This window comes from Octopus bimaculoides, chromosome 21 (assembly GCF_046866305.1).
Source record: "Octopus bimaculoides isolate indiv1 chromosome 21, ASM4686630v1, whole genome shotgun sequence".
Lineage (NCBI taxonomy): Eukaryota > Metazoa > Mollusca > Cephalopoda > Octopoda > Octopodidae > Octopus > Octopus bimaculoides.
Genome location: NC_142948.1, coordinates 35,617,237 through 35,644,347, shown reverse-complemented (window position 1 = coordinate 35,644,347; position 27,111 = coordinate 35,617,237). Strand labels below are relative to the sequence as shown.

The following is a 27,111-nucleotide window of genomic DNA, read 5'->3' as shown; positions in this document are numbered from 1 at the left end:
ATATTTCAATCCAGCTCCACATCTGAGAACCTTTCTCAAAATAATCTTAAAGCTTGAATATCTTCAATTTTCTGTGTCCGAACTCGGAGCACATGACCAGCCCTTACGAATTCGTTGAATTTCTGATTCCATGCGGAGATTTTCTTTTTAAGTTCGAGGATCAATTTTCGATCGGGACCCAATTATATTTACAGAAATAGCGGTTTTTAAATAAAATGGAGACATCGTTCACCTCTCAGAATTTCGAGCCAATACTCGCTACAGTTGACTTCATTGCCTTTCCTCTACAGCAGCTGTCAGAATGGCAGTGAACCTTTGTCAAAAGGTGAAGATTCCAATCAAATACATTACAACATCCAAACCAACAGCATCGAATTCCGACCCGCTCGTTCTACGGAAACGAACGGAAACAAACAATACACGGGATAACGAGGAGATAACGAACCATTTTAACTGAGACAGCAACTGCATGGTCAATTAATATCTTGTTTTACCTCTTTCAGTGAGACTACGGCCATACTGGGGCACTAGAATTATTTTAGTCGAATGAATCAACATTCGTACCCTTTTTAAAGCCTGGTACTTATTCCATCGATCTCTTGTCGAACCGCTATATTACGGAGAGGAACATTAACACTGGTTAAGCTGGGACACACACGGCAGCCTTTTCAGTTTCCGTCTACCAAATTCACTCACAAGGCTTTGGTCGGCCGAGGCTATAGAAGGCAGTTACCCAAGGTGTCGTGCAATGGGAATGAATCTGGAAGCACAAGGTTGGGAAGCAAGCTTCTTACCACACAGCCACGCCTATCTTGTATTTTAAAAAAAAATATATTTTTTACATTTTCTCATTTGAATGCCCGGGCTGATAAAGCAGAGACATGCACAAATGCTGCAAGACTTTCAACGATTCCTTTCCAATGAGCAGATTTGCACAACACTTGTCCATCACCCTTGTTAACAGTTCAATTTGCTAAAGTTCCTTCGCGTCGTTTGAGAATGATGAAGCACTGGCATGCGCTGAGGGCGATACATTTGCAGTGATTCCTGGACATTCTACATATACAGTCGCCTATTGTCCACTATTACCCTATTAAGATCTTACCTCGCCAGTCCTATCCTTCTGCCACAGGGTGGGACTGGCTATTAATATTTCTAAATGCTCCTGGTTCTCCATAAGAGGTTGGGATATATCTTTCCTGGTCAACACAGACGTATCACGGATGATTGACGGGGCTCCATTCAAGAGTGTCGAACCGGATGAGAAAAATATACTACCTAGGGGTCCAGGTCAACCCATGGACTTCGGTTTCGACTCGGGACGAGGAAACTTCACTGGAGTGTATCACGGTCTATTAAAGATATGCCGTGCTCCTTTGAAACCCAGACAAAAATTCCTCCTCCTCCAGCACTATTACTTGCCTGGATTGTTTTAACCGAGTACTACTTGGGGTTCCTCAAGCGGGAGTGTCTTACGCGTGGGGGAAGAGGCTCCGGGGCCTGTAGAAAAGGGGCCGGACTAACTCGTATCACTGGCCGGTGTCCGGGTTTAAAAAACCCGAGAACTATGCCAGCTTTGTAGAAAAAAGTATAAAAATGTCAACTTCAAGCATGGAAGTTGGGATAACACACACGACCCTTGGTAACAAAGCGACAACGATGGGGAAAGGAGAACCGTCTCCTTTAAAAAGGAAAGGACGAAATAAAACTTTTTACATAAAGCTTGGATAAGTCAAAGGAAGAAAAAAAACCATATCAATGTAATCTGCGAAAAGCATTCAAGAATGATTTAGCAAAAAACTACCTTAGTTGTAGCTGAACAACTATTGGGAAGGGCGACCAGACGGACAGTTCACATAACAGCCTCACAGTAAAAGAAAAAAAAAAACAAAAAAAACTGAGTCGGAGAAATGACCACTAAACACCCGAGAGGAAAGGTAATTGCCTGAAATATGGGCAGATATTTCATCCGTGATCGACAGATTCAGATAGACTTTGGCAGCGATCAGGTTACTGGATCCCTGCTCGGATTCGACTGGTTTGCTTAAAGTGTCCAAGCAGGGATCATGCAGAAAAGACGAGTAGAGAGGCCAGTCTCACAGAGATGGAACGAGAGAAAGCTGTGCATGACAGGTTAGCCAGAGGCGGTGAACACCCACTAGGTCATTGTCGTCCAGTATCGCCTGACCAGCTTTCCTTGCCGCATTTCCTATCTGAAAAATCAGCCAGTTTGGCCTTCAATTTAAGCAATCTCTTCTTTGTCGATCTCTGCCTTCACAGCTGATTTCATCCTTTGGTGGTTATTTGTTATACCGATTACATATTCGACTTTCAAGTTTTGTTTACTCCTTAAGACACACGATCAATAAAACTTCAAATAAGGCAGTGTATCACAATTGTAGCACTGTCACCACCACTGCAACCGTGATGAGCAGAGACAGCAATAAGTGAATTAGCAAAGTAAGCTGCTACTAGTAAGACCGCCACAACCATCGATGTTACCGTCCAAAAGTGAAGTCCTTCTCAAAATGAGTAGCAAATTGCTTTATTAAATCATTCCAATGGTTTACATGTAACAAAACATTCGAAAGGTTTCAGAAACGACCCATTTTCTCCTTTATATCACAGAAAACCAGTCATTTAACAAAGGCAACTATGATGATTAAAAGAGAATTGTCTCGTTTAAAAGCTGTCCAACAAATCTGCCTTTACACCAAGCTGGGAGAAGTCACTTCAAAACCATATCAACGTAATCTGCAAAAATCCATTCAATGATTCAACTACCTTATTTCACAATGAAATCTCTCACTGCCACTACAACCGTCTTTAGCAGAGACAACAACCACAGGAAGACCAAAGTATAATCTACTACTGACACCGCCACCACCTTGATCGATGCCACTGCCCAAAACACCAAAGGTGAAACCTTTCCCAAAAATGGGCAACAAACTGGTTTGTATATCAAACCATATCAGTGCGTTATGTGCAAGAAACCATTCATCATTCACGAAGCTTTGAGAAAAGTGCTACCCTATTGGTAAGGGCTGTCAGACGGACAATTTCCATGTCTCACGGTTAAAAAAACAAAAAAAAGTATTTCTCGCTCGCACTATGCGATAAATGAAGGACGACTCACGAAGCAAGTTGTGAAGCTGGTTAGGAAGATGGCACAAATGTCCATCGCAGCCAGGGTTTCGCAAAAACTGTCCTGAAAACTGTCACGTATGTTTGCGTTGGCTAAAAGCTGACGCTTGGAATCGGCAACCCAAGACCGAGGGGAAAGAGTCCCGATAGAAATACGGGCGGACAGAACAGGAGACTAGGGAAAGACTGTTCGGGAGCGCAGAAGTTCACTTCAAAAGTAAAGAACTCGCACAGAAGTACTTCATAGCTCTAATACCCAACAGCACATGCAATTTTTAGCCAACATATTTAAGGATCTGTCACATTAAGATGGTTGATGACCTTGAAAAAGAAGTTGATGTAAGGATTCAATAAACTGCATCCTTCATTAAATGAAGAGTATACGAAGCCAAATTAATTGTTTCTAAACCCCAATCCCACAAACCCATCAAATCCTTTCGACGAAGGAATAACTTTCGAGGAAAGTGGTGCAACCGGTTAAATTTGAAAAAGCAAAAAAAAAAAAAAAGACACTACAGAACATCTGCGTAATCACAATCACAAATCGACCCCCCCTCCCCCCCAAAAACAGCTACACCACCATAAACAAAACAAGAGCAGCACCAGCAGACAGGCACACACACAAAACACCCACTTCAAACTACGTTGATAAGTGCAAGCAGGAAACTAATGGCCTTCATCGCTGAGTATCAGGGATCACCAAATGTATAAGCAAGCGGTTTCCTTTTCCCCTTTCCACCAACATGGCGGCTCTGAACGACTCTGGTGGCTTCTGAGCCTCCATGGCCCCCGAGAGCTATGACAGCTGAGCGCAACATTATCGTAGGTCCTCCGGTGCTGGACAGGTCAAAGGTACAGAAGCCAGAGTAATATGGATAAACACTGCCCAGAAAAAGTTGGTTTGTGTGGGGGACAACACCCCAACTTCGAAAAAAGTGGAAGCATCGATAATTAAAAAACCGATAAGACATGGGTGATGAAGGCCTTCCTGCATGGAAGATCCAATGCGGGGTAGCAAAATCAGAAACAAATCTGCAAGTAGGGGACCAACTGTAGAGAAGCAGAAAAGAGCCCCCGAGTTGAGAACAGGAGGAAACAAAACTTCCATACCTCGACCAACGCAGTCTCCAGTCTTATAATTGCACATTTGACTTTCCAGTGAGGAGAATTGCACTCAGCCATTCCTTACAGTTGTGGTCTACTTCAGCTAATGGCATATCCACTTGAATGGAACTTCTTACAGAGTAATTCGACTGGTTAGAAATAAGCCAAATCTTCCTGAAACCGCATTTTACTGTATTGAAAAGTGAAGGTCACATTGGGTAATAGACCTCAATGAATATTGCAACAAGAACAAAAAGAGCGGGTGAGGGTGCGGAGTGGTCATTGCTGAAACGCCCTCATTTAATCCCCAAATCAGTTCAGATAAAGCTTATCTACAACAGTAAGAGTAACATAAGTAAACCCATTTGGAGACGTCCACTATGTGTTGTCACTGAAGACAGTTACAAAAATCAAGGACAGACCACAATACGAACCATAAATCCGGTTGTCTGTTTTGATTAAAATAATCCTCAAATGTTCAAGAAAACGTAGATATACATATATAGTATATATATGTTGCTTACATATTTAGCAGATTACGGAAAAAACTCAACCAATAGCATAAGCATCTATTTCATGTACATGAATGTGTATATAATATACATGCATACATTCGCTCATACACGTATATTTAAAACAGATATGCACATTGAGAAACTATGCATAATTGCAGTTATGGTAACAAGGTTTCAAATCTGGAAATAAGTGTATAGGACGAATAAAAAAAAAAATTTAAGTTACGATTCTCTTGAAAAGACTTTACCCAAGAAAGTGTGGGGGGGGGGGGGGGGGGGGGGGGGAAAGAAAAAAAAAAAAGGTGAAAGAAATTTTTCTGCGGTCAACATATTTAAGCACTCTCCCCGGTCAGCACATAAAATGTGCAATAACAGAATATATATCGATTAAATCCGAAAAAATCCTCACGAACTAAAAGCAACCTAAGGGCGGAGGTCCCCGTTTCCCTTTTTGGCCCACATGGATTGATCTAAGAGAGACAGCCAGTCCTCTCCGATCAATATTGTTTATTTAACTGACCGTAACGGATTTCTACCTCCGAGATTCGAACTATGTGGCCTTCGGCTTTAGAGTGATAATTTGTTAAGATAAAGCCCTTTATGGATGCTAAACCATTGGTTACTATGAATGGATATATTACATATAAAATCACACACATATATATATATATATAGCTGTACTTAGAGATGGTCATCTTTAAATTAAACATATTTGATCTTCACTTTGGCCTTAATTTTAGTTTGTCAGAGTTCTTTGGTCACACATTCTGTGACCTTTTTAACGAATTTCCCATGTGACTCCTCTTGTTCCGCCTTTCCCATTTTCAACAAATAAAGGGCGTTTAATTAGCAAAAGAGGACCATCTTCAAGTATAACAATGTTTCAATACAACATTTCACATCAAGAATCTTGAAAAACAAATGTGTGTGTTTATAAAGAGTGGATTAGTGTGTGCAAGTCCGATGGTCTGCCAACTGCCACAGCATAAAGTAAACAATGTCTAGGAAGATAAAAGCGAAAAAAAAAAAAAAAAGTATTATTCGGAGCAAATCCAAGATGCAGTGTAAGTTTTCACTGAAGACTAATTTCATTTAAGTCCTACGACCTCAATGGAAAGCAAATACGTATTTGGCTGGTGTCTCCCATCTTGCTTGATCGAGTTCAGAATCGAGTTGTTTACATGGAGTTTTTGGTTCATCGTCGAAATGCAGTTTCGTATGCCTTTCGTGCAAGTATTTTCATAGATTTTGCTCCGTTCAACTTTCTGGTTTGGTACTGTCAAGACTTTTAAATGTGTCACTTCCTTTTGGATTATATGACTGACATAATCTTATCTGGATTATAATCTTATCTGGATAAATCAATTATTCCAGCAGGAATTGAAACCACGACAACTTAGTATCCAAGCTCGAAACAACTGCTGAGCGGAATAAGAATATTCTACCACTACCGAACATCATTATCGTCTGGTTTGGTCTTCTGGGCCAGGTGAAAAAATTTCACACTTGCATTAGTGACAGTTTTTACAAATGTTACTTTATTAAATATCGCTGTTAGAACAGCAGTTTAAAACCGTATCTTAGCCAGCTTAGAAGTGCTTTGCTAAATAATAGAAGTAGTTTGAAAAGTTACGTAGTTGAAATTTTGAATAAATTCACTGACAACTATTTAAAGACAATTAGTCAAAGCTAATTCCGTTAACAGGCATCACGTGTTGTATTTTTAACGTCTTACATGAGTAGGAAAAAACGCGTGATTTTCTACATTAAGCTTGTGTACGTTGCCCGAATTAGTTTAAGCTTATAAAGAGCGTGTTCATTAAAAGAACTTCGGTTTCCTAACGAGGAAAATTTTACATGGTTACTCTTACCCGAGAGAAGCAGAATAAAATTATAAATAAAACACTGCTTAAAAGAGGCGAAGGGCACGGTGGACGGAACACCTCTGACTATAGGTCTACTCAGTAATGACCAGAATCAATATATGTTCTCAAGGTATTTTGCAATAGGCAAAGAGCTTGCAGAAACTTTCGCTACACAGATGAACAACAGGTTTCGTTGGAAATTGAACTCCGTTCTCTTCAGAATAGAATTCCGAGACCGTTGTGATGCAAAACATAACCGAGAGAAGACATCATGGAAAGGAAGGATTAAAAAAAAAAAAAAAAAAAATTTTTTAATTTGCACTCACTGACTGTTCAGAAATTGCAGTCCGTCGTGATGTCAAGATTGTTCAAATATTAATTAAAAAAAACAAAAAACAAAAACTTCTGCAACTCCACAGCGTTGCAAAGAGGAAAACCCATTTCTATTTTTTTTAACGTCCTAACAGTACTAGATATTCCCGAAGTCTTGTGTGCGACAAGAAAAACAAAACCTAAGGAAGAATATTACATGTTAATTTAGGAATTTGACAGTCGAGAGGGACAAAATGATCGAAATAGTGGTCTCTCGTGTCGCTAGCAATCGGTCTCAACCAGACTGAAACAACACGCCTAACAATAACAGCAAATTACAGCAATATTAATTTAGGAAATTAAACAGAAATACGGTTTTTTCACAAATGTAACAGTTTCATGAAAAAAAAAAAAAAAAAAAAAAATTGTTCATTTCGATCAATAAAGTCTTTTCTTTTTTTTGTGAAGCAACGAAAAAAAAAATATCTGTGCTTTAAAAAACAAACAAATATCCGACTCGGCCTGAGTCAATCTTCTTTCAGTCTAGTAGAATAAATTATGTTGAACAATGCTTTACCTTCAATTCAGAGGTTTCTAGAGTGATTTTGAAGTGGAGTTTCTCAACAGAAAACAGAATATATTCTGTCCGGTACGAGTTCAAATTGAAAATATTCAACACGCAGCTTTTCTCCATTAAAATAGTACATCCAAGTGAACAAAAGAAAACGGTGGCTATTTTGTATTGGCTGTTGTCTACAAAATCCAAATTTCTGGGTTGAAACGGAAAGAATCAACAGTCTTTTTTGTCTTTTTAAGATAAAAGGGTGTGATTTGAGAGATATTTGATGGTTATTTCTAGCTGGCCGGACGACCACTTGATGGTTCATCGTCGACCAATGTGAAGGAGTGTCTCACTGGAGCAGGTAGACGTATCACCAATTGCAGGACTCAGCGCTGTGCTTTCTCTTCTTCGATTGAATAAGCTCGCCATTCCTTGAATTCATTAAAAATAAAATGGGAGCACGTGCCTTCATCTCGTCGAACGGACGGCAATAGATTTTGCTGGCCGAGGTACTTCTCTCTCTTGCAATCTTTCTGAACAGCTTTAACTCTTAAATAATAATAATAAATGCCCGTCTCTAAAAAGCACGATCCACAAAGTACAAGAGGACGATTCCATAAGTATGAACCACAGGTTAAAACAGTTCGTCGCTTTGATTATTAATGACATTGCATAATCAGCCAGTGTTTCGTTACCGTGTGGTGCCGAGTTCGAATTAACGCTCAGTAGAAAAGTTCGGAATTTTAATAGAAAGGAGTTTTGTCGTTTTATAGAGCCGGGGCAGCTATAATATATTAAACTTATAATAAAACGTCAGTTTAGAAATGACCATCCCGCCTTTGTAGGTGTATCTCGGGCTATATTATCTATATTGCTTCTCTCTTTCCCTAAGCGGTAGGACGTGATTCGACAGGGATCTGGCTGCTACATCAAGCACACCGAGCGAACACATGGAAGTTTTACCGTTGACTACGCTGCAAATAGGCGGGGGTAAGATTTTAAGCTGCATCCGGTAATAGGGCTTTGGTTCAGGGGTTGCTGAGTTTTTGAGGAGTGTGGAACCGCTTCGTAGTCACTATTGTAGCCAGTACGATCTTTTCAGACATTTGTGTCATGCTGACTTTGCCTGAGTGTTACGTTAAGGGTATACATACTGCGGAATACTCAGCTAGTTACTCACAACGAAAAGATAATTCAATTGAGGAAATTACTGAGAAGTTACCCTCGAAAGCGACGGATAATATATATATATATACATATATATATATATATATATATATATATATATATATATATATATATATATGTATATATATATATATATATGTATGTATATATATTTGTATATATATATATATGCATACATACATATACATATACATATACATATATATGTATATATGTATGAATATTATGTATATATATATATATATATATGTATATATGTATGAATATTATGTATATATATATATATATATATGTATGTATGTATGTATGTATGTATGTATGTATGTATATATTATTCATAAAGACGATTACGATATTCGGAGCCGTGCTAAAGATAAACACCACCCTTCTCGGCGTGCAGTTTGCGATAGCAAGGTCTTGAAAAGTGTGGATTTACCGCCACCAAATCCCATAATAGAAACTATTCTTCAAACCACAGTGTATTTTTGTTTTTCTTTCTAGGTGCCATATTTATAGAAAAATATGAAAGACTCTCGTTGTATTGATAAAGTTTAAAGCCCACCAAAACCTTCACTTTTTTTTTTGCTCGGCCTTTTAACTAGTTACCTAAATTTGGTTCGTAATCTATCACAGAAAGAGAATTATTTCGTCCGAGATAAGTGTGGGAGTGAGCAACAAAAAAAATTTATCCATAAATACCTACATACATAGATGCATAGATACATACATGCATGTATGCATGCATACATTCATTCATACATACGTACATACACACAGACATGTATATACATATATATATATATATACATATATACATGCATGCATACGTATATACATACAAATATGTATGTATGTACTCATGAATTTCAAGTGTGATGCTAGCTGTCAGGATATTGCCAACAATATGGTACTTTCGATTCCCAGACCGGGCGGTGCGTGTTGTTCATGAGCAAAACACTTCCCTTCACGTTGCCCGGGTGCATGGGAAACCTGTGATGGATTAATGCTCTGTCCAGAGGTGGGATGGGCGATTCCTTGGCCTGCCTGCCAAACCATCAGGGTGAGGGTTATTCGAAAGCTGCAACAATGCATGAAAGCGTATTGTGATCAGCGACGTATAACATCACCAGAGAGTCTAGTCAATACTGCGATATTGATTCGAAATGTATTTGTTTTATTTAGTAAGACGATCAATAAGAGCGATAAGGAAAGAAAAGTCATGGAGAATAACTCCGATATCAAAATCATTTAATTACACTAAGATAAGAAATCGTTGGGCATTACCATGGTTGGAGCGCTTATGAGTAAATGGATGATGAACAGTAAAAGATAAATGGCACACAGATAAATAGGCGCAGGCGTAGCTGTATGGTAAGAAGCTTGTTTACAAACTGCATGGTACCAAGTTCAGTCCCATTGTGTAGCACCTCGGGCACGTGTCTTCTACTATAGCCTCAAGCCGACTAAAATCTTGTGAGTGGATTTGTTAGACAGAGAAACTGAAAGAAGCTCATCGTATCTGTCTGTTTGTCTATCTATCCATTTATATGTGTGTGTCTATGTGTTTACCAACCATCACTTGACAACCGATCTTGATGTGTTTACGTCTCCGTAATCCAGCGGTTCGGCAAAAAAGACGGATAGAATAGGTACTAGGCTTACAAAGAATAAATCCTGAGGTCGATTGCTTTGACTAAAAAAAAAACAAAAACTTTTTAAGTCGGTGCTCCAGCATGGCCGCAGTCAAAATGACTGAAACACGTAAAAGAATAAAAGACTACACACACACACACACACACACACACACACATAAACGTTATATCATTGTGAGTTCTTCCATTCGGTTTCGTTTCGGCAACTGGTAATCAGTGAAACACGAGTGATTGCTATTTAATCTAAACAATTACGGTGTTATCATCGTGAGGAACTGGTTATGACAGGGCGGAGATAGAGGCTGGTGTAACTGGAGACTCTTGGTCAGATAATGCCGCACGGTCGGACGAACAGATGTCTTATACGCATAATACACGCATAGCACTCACGCACAGACCGACACATGCGCACACGCACACACTCACGGCACACGCGCGCTCACTTACGGCACACACACACACGCCCACACACATCACACGAAAACAAAGACATCGCAGACATTACATACACAACGCACATCTCACAAACACACACACAAACCCCCACAGGTCACACACACACACGCACTCACACACACACGCACTCACACAGACACACACACGTTCATCACTCATATACATATGCACACATTCAAACGCACGTACATTCATACGTACACATATACACATACATATAAACGCGATCATCCCCACGCACACACATACATACGGCTAGCACCCCCTCCCACATATACATACATGCACATACACAAACATTCAAATAGACACATCCACGCACAAAAATTAAAACACACACATTCGCACGTGAACGTACAATCACCGCACGCACACACACAAGCAACGCGTGCGCGCGCACACACACACACGCACAGTTTCCGTCTACCAAGGCCACTCACAAGGTTTCGATCGCCCCGGGGCTACAGTAGAAGACGCCCGAGGTGCTACGCAGTGGGACTGAAACCTGATCTTGTGGCTGGGAAGCAAGCTCTCAATACACAATGACGCCTGCTCCTATTCGATATTCTTTGAAAAGTTTCGCTCTTATTGGAGTTATGTCCCTTGATCATTTTTACCTGTAAAAGGGAGTCTTTTGTGTCTACTAATTGTTTAGTTAACCGAACTTTTTCAACTCACTTTATTACAGATATGAGACCCTATTCTGCATTTCGGTATTTCGTATACTTTCCAGACCTATTATTCTTCTGTCATATTGTTGAAATTCGTAATCAGCGCTCCTGTATTCTAGTCACCGCTTCTGTATGTCTGCCGGTCCGTCTGCTCCTGTGTCCACCCCCTCGCTGCACACAAGGTGGGAGATCTCTTACTGTTCATAGGGTGCAGGCCTCTTTGGGCTCTTAACCGCTTCGATTTGATCCTTCTTCGTCGCTGGATTTATGAGCAATCCAGATTCACCCATTCAGATAATAACAGACTGTGACAACACCAACAACAACAGTACAAACATTGAAAATGAAAATAAAAAGCAATATACGTAGAGTTTGTGTCATTTTGATAATATATTTTTAATAACTGCACAAATTAGTAACTTCCCGTCTCTCAGCCTAGAAAAAAACCCCAACGAAAACCAACATAATATGAAAAATAAGAAACAAAAAAAAATTTAAAATTAAAAAACAAACAATTGAATAACCAATATAAAAATAAACCGGCAAAACAACCAATCCTTCTGCTACTCAACCAATCAACCAGTTAACAAGTCAATCTAGCAAATAAGCTTGCTTCTCAACCACATGGTTCCGGGTTCAGTCCCACTGCATGGCACCTTGGGCGAGTGTCTTCTGCTATAGCCTAGGGCTGACCAAAGCCTTGTGAGTGGATTTGGTAGACGGAAACTGAAAGAAGCCCATCGTGTATATATATATATATATATATATATATATATATATATATATGTGTGTGTGTGTCTTTGTGTTGGTGTCCCCACCATCGCTTGATACACAATGTTGGTGTATTTACGTCCCTGTAACTTAGCGGTTTGGCAAAAAGAGACTGATAGAATAAGTACGAGGCTTACAAAGAATAAGTCCTGGTGTCGATTTGTTCGACTAAAACCCTTTAGGGCGGTGCTCCAGCATGGCTGCAGTCACAATGACTGAAACAAGTAAAACAATAAAAGAATAAAAGAAAATATATGAATAAAAATCTCGAGAAATTTCAAGTTCAGGCGGTCGATTGCTGACTACCGACCAATTTAAAAACAGAAATAACAGTCAATATAAAGCTGTATATAATTTATTGAAGTTTAAGGCGTTTGAAATCCGGAGAAGAGGACAAAGGCAGGATCAAAGAACAGAGGTTGAAGTATTATTATGCCCCTATCTATCTATCTGTCTGTCTATCAAAGGAGAGAGAGCGACAGAGAGAAAATAAGGGAAAAGGATGATGGGGGGGGGCGCGAGGAGAAAGGTTAGAAATAGAAGTAAGAGAGTGAGAGAGAGAGAGAGAGAAGGAGAAAGAGTGAATGCTAGAAATAATGTCGCACGGATATGTAAAACTTACTGTTAATAAGTTTTAACGATAAGACTGAATGCTTCCCAACTGGCGGTGCCCGGAAAAAGTTCTCTTGTTGAGAATTAGGGACAAGAGCAAAAAAAAAAAAAACGAAAGGTGCGAAACTAAATATTACCAATTGGTCGATAACTGATGAAGAATTAGGGACCTTCTGTTTTTCTCCTGTTTGGTTTTACATTCAGTATACGTCACGTCGTTATTTTTGTACATTTTTTCATTTATCCGGTAATGGAACGCAACACACAACAATTTTGTACTAAGAAGTAAGTCTTTTTTAAATATATATTATACTTTACTATGGTACTATGGTAATATATAAAAGTGAGCCAAAACTAGCGCCCAGTTCTAGTTTTAGGGTTGATATGTATGACTTCCAAATCGGTAGATAATTTTGATTCCTAATTCTTGTTTTACGGGTTGGGATATCAAAGAGTATTAACAACATAAAAGATAATCCAGATTAAGTAAATAATCAAAGACGGCAGAAATAACTTGCAAAACAACAAAGAAAGACATAGCTTCGTAGAAACTGGGCGCTTCTTTATGCTCCCACCCCTCGTATATTTATATCTAGGTAGGTATAAAGATATAATTACGTATATTTGTGTATACATGTATGTATGTATATTCGTACGAATACATACAAATATACATATAGTAGCACACATTCTCTTGCACGTTCCCCATGCTTGTTCTCTTTCTCTCTCTCTCTCTCTCATACATTCACATTTTGAGATAGATAAATAGATCGATAGATAGATAGCTATGTGTATGAATGTATCTTGGTCTAAGTAGGAATAATAAGTATATAGGTATTCAGAAACTCACCTAACGAAAGATGCCAACAGGATAGTCAGTTCGGCGCTTATGTGGTGAAACAAAATGGCCGCATAAAAATTGGATATACACACTTCCTATCCTTGTTTCTCTCTCTCATCCCCCCCCGCTTTATGCATGTATGTACGTATGTATGTATGTATGTATGTATGTATGTATGTATGTATGTATGTATGTATATATATATATATATATATATATATATACATATATATATATATATACAGATAAGCATTTATATACACACACACATATAGATATATTTATGTATATGTATATATTTACACATATATATGTAAATGGTTATATATATATATATATATATATATATATATATATATATATATATATATATATAGATAGATATATCGATATATATATATATATATATATAGATAGATATATCGATATATATATATATATATATATATATATATATATATATATATATATATATATATATATATATATGTATATAAATATGAATACATACGTTCATATCGATATATATTTGTACGTAAATAGATGTGTATGTATACGGTAGAAAATTGTAAAAAAAATATACCGTTTGAATATATTAAAAAAAAAAAAATGAAAAAAAGACTTCAAGAAATTTTCAGGGAAAATTCTTGAAACAAAGACATCGTCATCATCAGCAGCAGCAACAACAAAAACAAAAACAACAACAACATCAACAACAATAATAACAGCAATTAACCAACGAATTAAAATGTTTGTTAGAAACGGCAATAATTTCTTCCAAAACTTCTCAAACAACGTCTGCAGAAAATGGCCGCTGTTATATATATGTATGTGTGTGTGTGTGTGTGTGTGTGTGTGTGTGTGTGTGTGTGTGTGTGTGTGCGCGTATATAGACGTATATGCACACACACACATATATACATACATACATATATATATATATATATATATATATATATATACATAGTTCAGTGTACTTAACTGGTAGTTCATTGTTTTTAATGTTGTTGGCCTAGTTTTATGTTTGTATGTTTGTATCTTTGTTTAATGAGAAAGTAAAATTGTTTTTGTTTTTCGTTTTTTCTTTTTCACCAAGCAGACGACATGTAAACTGTGTATTTTATCTCCACTCGACGGGCAGACGTAAGTTTTATTTATTTATTTGTTGTTGGTGGAGAAAAATCTCTCAAATTTCAACTGCGAAATAATACGAAGCTGGACTCTGTTCAAAGGATAAGAATCAAGTATTGCCCCCCCAAAATTTCAATTCAAAAACTAATATATATACATACATACTTATATTTATACATGCATACATACATACATGCATACATATGTATATACATATATAGTCACGCATATATATATATGTTTGTGTGTATGTATATACATATATGCATGTATATATATATATATATATATATATATATATATATAATATGCATAATTTATATATTTGTGTATGTTCATAAATAACCCTGCATTTTAATGAATATTTTTTTCCGGACCAAGGCCAATAAAACTTCTCCCTTTCGTTCATAAATACCAAAAGTTAAGACAGAATATTTCTTTACAAATAAATTACTTGTTTTTTCTGAGTTCATGTTTTTCGCTAAAAGTATCAATCACGTCTCTCCATGTACATACATACATAGATACATACAAATAAATGAACATATATATATATATATTATATATATATATATATTTACAGATGCACCTGTTCACATACATATACTTGTGTGTGTATATATATATATATATATATATATATATATATATATATATATATATATATATATATGCATATATATATACATATATTTATATGGAAATGTCGAGCAATGAGAATGATTGCTCAACACCGCTTTGGTGGATAAAGATTATATATTTGTGTATTAAGGCAACCATTGGTTTCATGTTAAGAAAATATCTTAATAATTTCTCCATAGGATCGGCTTGAAAAATTGTTAAGATATTTTATAACGTGAAACGAATGGTAGCCTTAATGCACAAATACATTATATATATATATATATATATATATATATATATATATATATATATATATATATATATATATATATATATATATGTACATGTACGTGTATATGTATTTGCATGTACACATATGTGTATATACTCTCACATATAAATACTGTTTCATCCGGATTAGCTATGCGTTCTAGTCAATGATACATAATTTATTTTCCTTCTGTTTAGCCACCTTTTCGCATATCTACTGTTGTTTTTTTTGGTTTGTATGTTGTTCGCCCGGAACTACTGTTGATTCATTCATTCATATCGAACAGACGGCGTTCACCAGAAGACGTCAAAATTTCTTTTAGGAGCCAATTTCGAAAAGGAAAGATATATATATATATATATTTATGTATATATATGTAAAAAACTTTTTTTGTTAGGTTTTATATTGATGAAAAATTTTTCAGAAAGCCAAAACGCCAAACAGCAAATATGTTTTAATTTCAGACTTTGCTTTCGTCCTCCTTCGATTGTCGTCTGGGTTGAGCTGAATTTGACGAAGTATTTGTAGAGTTGGATTGTCCACCTCTCGACTGAGTACTGCCTTGTTTTGTGTGTGCTTTCGGTGATGGAGGACGCAAGCATTGCGCCAGGTTGACTATCTCAGTCTGTATATTAGCTAAAGCCTGAATGATGTTGAACAAAGCCTTCTGGTTTTCGGTCATCAATCGACGTATGAAATCCACGTCGTCCATCATTTTGTTGTTCTCACGTGTGTTCGACTGGAGATGTTGCAGTCTTACATCAAGAAGTTTCTGCTGTCTCTGGATTGCATCTAGCTGCGGGATTGCCAGAGTTGTAGCAATCGGCCCTGAGTTGCTCACAGATGTGCGTCTGTTTACGGATCTTGAACCTGTTTTCTTGTTCGTGTGTGGAGCGCTTCTCGCTGCAAACAGAGAAATGCACAAGTTGAACAACGTTTAACGACGGAAAGAAATGCAGGCGTTGTCACCGCCCTTTAGAGACGGAATTAATAAAGCAGACGTAAGTACGAATCAAAATACACGCACGCACACACACACACACACACACACACACACACACACACACACACACACACACACACACACACACAGACACACACACGCACACACACTTACATACACACATAAATTTTTCCCAAAGCAAAGCTGCAAACTTTTTCCGATGATCACATTATATCGCTTTAAAATAGCCAGACATGTTAATTCTGAAGAGCAAAAGTAATGGCTGTCACAACTGGAATGCATTTAATAACAGATTAATTAGTGATAAGTAACAACAACACCAACAACAACAACGAACAAGGTGTAATTGGAAAACACATATGAATACCTGGCAGTTTGGTTTCTGTATCTTCATGTTCTGGGATGGGTGGTGTTGCATAAGGAATTCTGGACGGTGTTTCTGGCACAGGTGGTGGACCATCTGGTGGTGTTTCAAATAATTCGATTTCTTCACCTCTGACATTTGCTATATCTTTAACTGGAATAAATTAAAACAGGAGAGTGTGTCAGTAACATGGAAACGGATGAAGGTTTTTTTCTCTTTCTTATACTGAAACAACTGGAATTTGTAAGCAGAAAGAACACAACAGGTTTTTTTTACCATTTTCCTTCTCGTCTTTTGCTCTTTCTAATTTAAACAGATATCTTTTCACTAAACGGTGCATTATGTCTGTATAAGAAGTTTCTTCCGTTTTAAGTTCTAGATTCTTGCAAACGGTATCTCTTCTTTTCTGTGAAAAGAAAAAAGGTTGAAAGTTAGAAATACATGAAGTATATTCATGCATACATACATACATACACGCACCCATAAATGCATGCATGTATACATACATAATACATACATACATAAGTACATATATGCATACAAAAGTACATGTATACATGCATATTCACATATATATACATATGTACATGTGTATATGTATAAATATTTATACACACACACACACACACACACACACACACATATATATATATGGAATAATAAGTTTGAAACATGTCTAGATGTATCTCCCTTGTGGATATAATTAAATTGAACTAGTGAATGATCAATACCCCTTACTCCTTGCCGTATAATTATAAATGTCAAACTACTACAGCAAGGTACAAAGAACTATCCTGCTTCTGTCGATGAAGTATTTTTCGCAACAAGCTAGATGTTTACACGGCGCCACTTTCAGAACAGTGTAGCGCCCATGAAACACCTCTCTTGTGGCGACACAATGTCCAGTAGTAACGGCTAGATAGTTCTTTGTTTATTCTCTTATTCACCATAGCCAGTGACAATATAATCTGATAAGCCCGAGCCTATGTTTATACTATTTATCAACGAAGCCTGTCAACGACAGAAATAGCAGTCAGATGTCATTCAAATCACACACTGCCCATATTTTGTATTAAAGAAATACTTTCTGAAGATGAAACGCTTCAATGTATAGCAAGAAAGGATGGTCATGGCTGGAGCGACCTTCATCATATGTCAGCTCAGTCAAAACTGACTTAGAATTCTCAGCTACTTAGACTATAATTTAATGAGTATCTATCTATCTATCTATCTATCTATCTATCTATCTATCTATCTATCAATCTATCTATCTATCTATCTATGTATCTATCTGTCTGTCTGTCTGTCTGCCTGCCTGTCTGTCTGTCTGTCTGTCTGTCTGTCTGTTTGTCTGTCTGTTTATTTGTCTGTCTTTTCGTCTTTCTATGATTCATTCTATCTATTTGTATGTGTCTCTCACTCTTCCTATGCTTCTCGTAGACTTTCTGTTTTTCTGATGAAGGACTAACGTCCGAAACGTTGATCTATCTATCTATCTATATATATATATATATATATATATAAAGGAAAAGAGAGAAAATGTGTTGACACGAGATAGAATACAATAGATAAATAGAAAGATACATAAATAGATAGAGAGAAAGACAGATTGAGAGAAAGAGAGAGAGAGAGAGAGAGAGAGCGAGAGAGCGAGGGAGACAGAGAGAAGCTGCGTGATATATATCTATACCGATATATGTGTGTGTGTGTGTGTTTATCTAGCTATGTTTCTATATATATACATACATACATACATACATACATACATACATACATATATATATATATATATATATATATATATATATATATGTATGTATATATATATATACATATATATATGTATATATATATATATATATATATATATATATATATATATATACATATTCATATGTGTGTATATTTATATTAATATATATTTATAGTTGAGTATGCATATATAAATGTATATATGTATAACATATAAATGATGATAAAGAAAAATCTGTGAGTGTTTGTATTGCAAAGAGTAAATATTTGTGTGGTCCTTGTTGTAATTAATAAATAAGTGACGTACGTGACAAAACCAACTGGACTTCAATAAATTAGGGTGAAAACACAATATTTACAGAGATAGTGTAGTTGCGAGGGGAGAGAGAATGAGAGAGAGAGACAGGGAGAGGAAGATAGAGAAACAGAGAGAGATATAAATAATAGTTATTTTCTTACCCCTTCTCTCTCTCTCTATGTCTATAAGATAGAGTGGCAGGGAAGGGATTGTAGAACACTTTAACATACACGCAATATACTGCTACATACACATACATATATGTATGTCTGCATACACACATACACACACACACACACACACATATATACACATATATAAACTCATTGTGGCTCTAAATTTTCTAGTTGATAATTAATTATTTATGGAGCTCTTTGGTTGATCACACGCTTCGTATTTATACGAACTAAATTGTGTTTTGTCGGATACGTATATGTCTAATACATGCTTGTGAGTGTATATATATATATATATATATATATATATATATATATATATATATGTATATAGGGAGAATTCACAAAAAAACAAAAGACGAAGACAGGTGGTGTAGACAACAAACAGATGTATTAGTATAATGCTCGGGAAGTGAAAAAGTCTTAAACGTTTCGAGCCTATGCTCTTCTACAGAAAGGAACACAGAAAAAAAACAAGGAGAGAAAAAAAGGAGAGAAAAAAAAAGTAGACATATATACACACATATATATACACACACACGCATAAAGATTAAAACTCTATGTGAAAAAGTTGGCTGACAGAGATGACAGGAAGCCATCTGAATATTGGAAAAGAGTCACCCGTATAATCATGATTGGCATCTGGCATCAAAGTGCCGGCATCAGGACTACTGCATAATGCTCTGTGAACACTGCAAAGGCTGGAAGACATGACATGGACACCATGAAAATGAAGTTCTTCAAACTTTAATGGTCTTTAGTTTTTTGTTACTTTGAATTTCGATTTTGTGTACACAAGGTCTTCAGACACGTTGCGAATTGTAATCATCAGGTGAAACTCAGAGTTGCAAGAAACTGACTCGAACCAAATGAAAATATTCCTTTCTACTCTCGGCACAAGGCCCAAAATTTTGTGGGAGAAGGGCCAATCGATTAGATGGACCCCAATACGCAACAGGTACTTAATTTATCGACCCAAAAAGGATGAAAGGCAAAGTCAACCTCAGCGGAATTTGAACTCAGAACATAAAGACAGATGAAATACCGCTAAGCATTTTGCCCGGCATGCTAACACCAGATGAAAATATTAATCTCAACAATGGCGTCCAGTACTCTTTCCTCTGACAGTCAACACTAACGGAAAAATAGGAAAACAAACCAACAGAACAACAGTATTCTTGAAAACCCCCATTGTCCACACTGTGATGTCTCGGCTGGCTGGATCCTCTGCTGGTTTAATAAGTCATGCGTGTAACCATTTTGCTTTTGGTGGCCCAACGACTCTCATGAGAAGTCACCAGGTGAAGTAAATGATTTGTAAACATCAGTGAATGGTTGGATGAGAGAGAGAATGTGTGTGAGAGAAAGATAGATAGATAGATAGATAGATAGATAGATAGATAGATAGCCAGAGATAGAGAGAGAGCATGAAAGAAAGAGAGAAAGTAAAGGAGAAAGAGAGAGTGTGAGAAAGACAGGGAGTGAAAGTGAGAAAACCAAAGAGAGAGTGAGAGAGAAAGAGAAAGCGTGGGAAAGACAGAGAATGAGAGAGAGTGAAAGAGAGAAAGAGAGGGAGAGAGAGAGAGAGAGAGACACACACACACACACACACACACACACACACACACACACGTTCAGTCATAAATGCGTTTACCTTTATAAAAGTTTGCTTGCGAGCCCTTTCAATATCAAAGAGTCCCTCAGAATGTGGGTTGAAGAGCTCTTTGCAAAAGGCCCATGCATATAAGAACGACTTAGGTGTAGGTATCATGTTGAAGGGCACAGGTAGTGTACTCCCATCATCCATATAGTTCATCCACAGTTTTGTTCGGGCAAATTTCCATTCCACGTCACAGTCTCCCTAAAGAATGACAGAGAGAGAAAGAGAGAGAGAAAGATGGTCAATGGTCAAAGGAAAATGGCAAAGTATTAGAATTGGTAAAACAGTTCAAGAAGTAATATATATATATATGTATGAATACTTATATATATAGGTGCAAGTGTTGTTTCTCAACCACATGCTTCTGGGTTCAGTTCCACTGCGTGGCACCTTGGGCAAGTGTCTTCTACTAAAGCCTTGGGCTGACCAAGACCTTATAAGTGGATTTGGTAGATGGAAACTGAAAGAAGACCATCATATATATATATATATATATATATATATATATATATATATATATATATATATATATGTATGTATGTATTTGTGTGTCTGTGTTTGTCTCCCCACCTTCGCTTGTCAACCGATGTTGGTGTGTTTATGCTCCCGTAAAGTAGCGGTTCAGCAAAAGAGACCAATGGAATAAGTACTAGGCTAACAAAGAATAAGTCCTGGGCGGGGGGGGGGGGGGGGGAGGGGTCAGTTTGTTCGGCTAGAGGCGGTGCTCCAACATGGCCGCAGTCAAATGACTGAAACAAGTGAAAGAAATATACAGAAAAGAATATACATACATATGTGATTATATCATATTATAGAGGTCGCCACTGTTTCGGAACAAAGGAATCAAATGACAGATGACAACAGATTTGACTTACCTGAATGTCTTCAAACGAATGGCTCATCATTGCAATCAACATATTGATTAGAACAATAATTATGACCACGTGATAGATTCCAAATAAACACATGCCGACGCTTTCGACTATCGCTGTGCTTTTCTCTACCGGTTCTTTACCAGCACCTGGAAAAGAGAATCAGGCAAATTACACATGTGAGTATATATACGTATATATACGTATATATATATATATATATATATATATATATATATATATATATATATATATATATATACACACATTTATATATATATAATACATATATATGTATATATATAAGGATGTACATTAGGATTCATGTATTTATACGTTATATGTATATATATTATATATATATGTATATATAAATATGTATATATATATATATATATATATATATATATATATATATATATATATATGTATATATATATGTATATATATAAGGATGTACATAAGGATTCATGTATTTATACGTTATATGTATATATATTATATATATGTATATGTATATATAAATATGTATATATATATATATATATATATATATATATATATATATATATATGTATGTATGCACACACACACATATGATGTCTATGTTTTCCGGGAAGCGTGATATAAAGAATTATCGCTTTTAATGGCAGCAGTCATATCTGTCTGTTTGGTTAGGAAACTATAAAAACAAAATTAGAAATAGAGAAAAAAAAAATGGACGAGAAAAATAAAAAAGAAAAAAATGAACATTAAGTGACAAATATTAATGAACTGAAGCTCCAATATGGTGGTCATTTAGTGCAGAATTTCAAAACCAGAACATCAAAAAAAAACAAACAAAAAGTAAAAAAGAAGAAACATGAAGATAAAGAGAATGATGATTAATATTGAACAGAATCGATTAGTTTCCACGTGGATGCTTGAATACTTAAATACCACGGGACACGTCAACTAGACAGGAAACGGAAATAACTGTTATCTGGATTCGAAACATTAAATTATGGATTGCTAACTTCCATATTGTAATATGGTTTTGTCGGTGTTTATTTTTGTGTATATCATCAGAGATTGTTTGTTGATAAGATGCAAGTTAAACTGCAGGAATTAAACATCCTCACATGTGCATGTATCTATATATATGCATACACAACATGCTTACATACATACATATATATGTATCTATGTGTGTGTGAGTGTGTATATAAATATATATACACAGCAGAGTTTAAGGCCAATCTGTGCCAAACGGCTTTACTCTGTGTGCTTTAACTTTGCTACTATAGCAGCAGTCCGGATACTTATTGATCTGACCACACACACAAACACACACACACATATATAGTAAAGGCTGTTACTACATTTCATGTGTTTGTTTTATGCAAAACAAATGTTATTACATTTTAACCCCAGGAAAACATAACGTGACATTGAGAGAGAAAGAAAGAGAAAGAGAGTGAGAGAGAGAGGGGAAGTGAGAGAATGAACCAATGAGAGAGAGGTTGTGTAGTTGTTGGAAAAATGTTGTACCACATACCAGTTGACCATAAAGATGCCAGCAGTTCTGGTTTTGTTGTCAGCATCGGATAAAAAAAAAATTGGGAAAAGAAAAAAAAAGAGGAAATAAAAAATAAGCGACAAACTGACGAAAATAATTTTAAAAAGTAGCATGTAATTTAAGCATATAATTTAAGCATGTAATATGAGCGTATAATTTAGGTTTGTAATTAGGGTATGTAATTTGAGTATGTAATTTAAGCATGTAATTTAGACATGTAATTTAAGTATGTAATTTAAGCATGTAAATTGGGTTTATAATTTAAGCATGTAATTCGAACATTTAATTTAATCATGTAACTTGAGCAAATAATTTTAATATTTATTTTGAGTATATAATTTGATCTTGTAGAATGGATATTATATATATGTGTATATAATTTAAGTTTTATATAAAAATGTATCGCTGAAATAAATTTACCTTATATATATATATATATATATATATATATGTATATATATATTTTCATTTAAATTTGTACATAAAGTTCATGCATATAATTAGTAAATGTAAATTGTGCAAGAAATTTTGTGCACGAAATTTTTTTGAGCATGACATTTTTGTGCATGAAAATTTGTGCATGAAATTTTTGTGCATGAAATTCTGTGCATGAAATTTGTGCATGAAATTTGTGTAAAGTTTGCAAAGGAAATGTCAACATTTTGAACAAGTAAAATATATTGCAGTTCACACATAACCATCGATCTATCGATCCCTCCATACTTATAAATATATATATATATATATATATATATATATACATACACATACACGCATATATATATATGCACGCACACATACACACATATATATATATACATGCATATATATATATATATATAAACGTATGTATGTGTGTGTGCATACATATACAAACATACATATATATATATACATATATACATATATATATATATATATATATATATATATATATATACATACATATATACATATATATATATACATATATATATATATATACATACATATATACATATATATATATATATATATATACACACACACACGCACACACACACACACACACATATATATATATATATACATATATATACATATATATATGAATATATACAAATATGTGTATATTTATATATATATATATTCATCTATGTCTGTGTATATAGTACATGCATTCATATGTTTTTGTTTGTGTATGTATAGTATTCGTCTGTTATTGCTTATATGTTTAGTGCGAAAAATAAGTGCTCCGTCTACGTGTATGTCAAACGTACACAAACTCGAAATATCACACACACATACATGTAAACGTATATTTACGCATATAGTATAGACAGATACATATACATGCACACACGCACACACACTCACAGAAACATACATACACGCGTACGCACACACTCAACGTATATATATTTATATTTATGTGTATGTATGTATATCTGTTCGGCTGTATATATACGTCCTTATCGCTATATGTAGTTGTGAAAATAAATGCGCAAAACAAAATCTTCAACGTGAGCCAAAAAAACGAAGCAAAACAAAGTAAAATATATTAAAAACATAATAATAACAAAACAAAATAACAACAAAACTAGTAATAAAAAATACTAACATGCAAAACAAAAAAGATGCAGGTAAATGGTAAATTAATTAAGACCAATTAATGATAGGGTAATTGTTATATTCGTTTAGAATGGTACAATATATGATGAGTGTGTGTGTATGGGGGGTATTTGTGTGTGTTTCATTTCATTTGAGCCGTAGGACTCGCCAGGCCGTTTTAACCGTCTTTCATGGTGCATAAATGATCGAAACTACAAGATCTCCCTTCCCCCTGAACGTGACTCCGGACAGTTGTGGCGTGCAAAGTTTGAAGGGAGGGTGACAAGTCTTTTACATCGATTCCCAGTACTTGACAGGTACTTTATTTTATCGACTCCCAATAAATGATCAAAATGACGTACGTTTTTACTTTTTGAAAAAAAAAAAAAAAAAAGGTTTTAGAACTAAAAAAAACCCAAAAAAACTTGGATTGAAATGTGGCAGAATTCATACTGAAATCTCAACGGGTTGCAATAACGACACCGAAATTGAATTCGGTGATAAACATTCCAATCGGCGTAATTTGATCTCAGAACAAACGTAAAAAATCCGAAAGAAATGCCGCTAAGCATTTTGTCCGACGTGCTATCGATATTACCAGCCGCTGCCGCCTTGTACGATGTATAGGTACTTATTTTATCGATCTGGGAAATGTGGAAGAAAAAGTCGACCTCAGTATGATTCAAACTTAGAATGCAAAGACCAAGCTATATATCTCGAGACATTTGGTTATGTTGGCCAGTCGCGTTTTACTTGTAGTTAAAATGAATGAATTGTTTCAGTAAGAAGCTTCTTGCTATTATCTTTTGTCATCTTAGAAGTGAGAAGAAAAGCACCTTCCACTCTGATCAGTCGTGAATATGTCGAAGCCAACAAAATTTATCCTTATTGTGATATACCGAAAGCTGTGGGATTTAACCGCAGAATCAAACATGGTGTCGAAATATATGTTCATTAAACACACACGAGCGCGCGCTCAAATTTGCACTCATACACTCACGCTTGTATATAAATATGCATTCTGAAGAGTTAATAGCCGTGATATGGATACATAAAAAAACTTCTTTTAAATTAAAGAAAAATTCAGACTAAGAGGTGGTAGGTGAACCTAAACGGAGTGTAATAACGACGACACCAAAATTGAATTCACAGATAAGACTTCCAATAAAAGAGAAACGAGAAAAGGTAGCGTGTAAAAATATATAAAAATATATAGAAACGAATGGTAAAAAAAAATGTAATAAATAACAAAATGTTTGTAAAGAATTAAATAAGAGAATCTGAAAATTAGATATAATAGTCGCATGATGGTGTATATTATTAGATATAATAGTCGTATGATGGTGTATATTATTAGATATAATAGTCGTATGATGGTGTATGATGGCGTATATGATGGTGTATGAGAGTGTACGATCGTATATGATAAGGTGTGTTAGTGTATGATGCTGTAAGATGGTGTAAAGTGGGTTATCCATGGCCCCTGTCACATACACGGTAGGAAACCAATTACGTGGGTTAGATCAGGGCTTGCATGTACTCGTATTACATTAATTTCTAAAAATGCGTGTAAGCTGTTCGGATGTCGGAGGAAGTCGAGAAAGGTCGAAGTTCTCCACATCGGACCCAGTGCTGAAGTGGTACTTATTTTATCGACACCCCCACCGCGTAACCGCTCTTAATTTAAGCACGAAGTAACCAAATAATAACGATTTCTAAGCTTCTTTTCTTACCAGAAAGCAGCAATCCACGCGAACCTCCATTCCAGCCCACTTATTTCCCCTCCCGACATGCATCAAATCAGAGATAAATCAAATTGAATAACAGCTGTAAGTGCAATATTTATGACCTGTAAAGATTCTGAACATTGCTCATTTCTCCTTCCACAGACGTAATAACAATTTATTACAACACTGCTTGTGATGTGGAATAATTTATTTTGATGTGAGATAAAGGAAAGATATAACCTTTCGGACAGAGACCATTTATCAGAGTGAGGGCCTCTCCCGAAACATCAAAGAAAAAAAAAACTTTCATAGCAAACTAACTTATTCCATTTTGTGAACAGTTTCTATTTATTATTTGCCGGCCATGAACATTACATCTATCCTAGGATTCTACTGAATCTCTTTTGGGAGAATCCTTGCTATTGTGGTTT

General features: G+C 35.7%; 1 protein-coding gene across 3 annotated transcripts in view; it reads right to left on the bottom strand.

Annotated features, from left to right (window-relative positions):
- Positions 1-15,941: 15,941 nt before the first annotated feature.
- The window catches only part of LOC106872141 (short transient receptor potential channel 7), a 106,232-nt gene continuing 95,062 nt past the window's right edge, over positions 15,942-27,111 (bottom strand). For 2 of the 3 annotated variants that reach the window (XM_089339097.1, XM_089339098.1), the window contains 6 exons: positions 23,343-23,369; positions 21,809-21,954; positions 20,928-21,134; positions 17,324-17,453; positions 17,051-17,200; positions 16,051-16,622 (listed from right to left, as the gene is read on the bottom strand). In XM_089339097.1, the coding sequence (XP_089195223.1) occupies positions 16,180-16,622; positions 17,051-17,200; positions 17,324-17,453; positions 20,928-21,134; positions 21,809-21,954; positions 23,343-23,369 (1,103 nt within the window). In that variant the 3' untranslated portion in view covers positions 16,051-16,179. Of the gene's footprint in view, positions 16,623-17,050; positions 17,201-17,323; positions 17,454-20,927; positions 21,135-21,808; positions 21,955-23,342; positions 23,370-27,111 lie in introns of all 3 variants that reach the window. The other variant, XM_089339099.1, reaches the window with a different exon arrangement.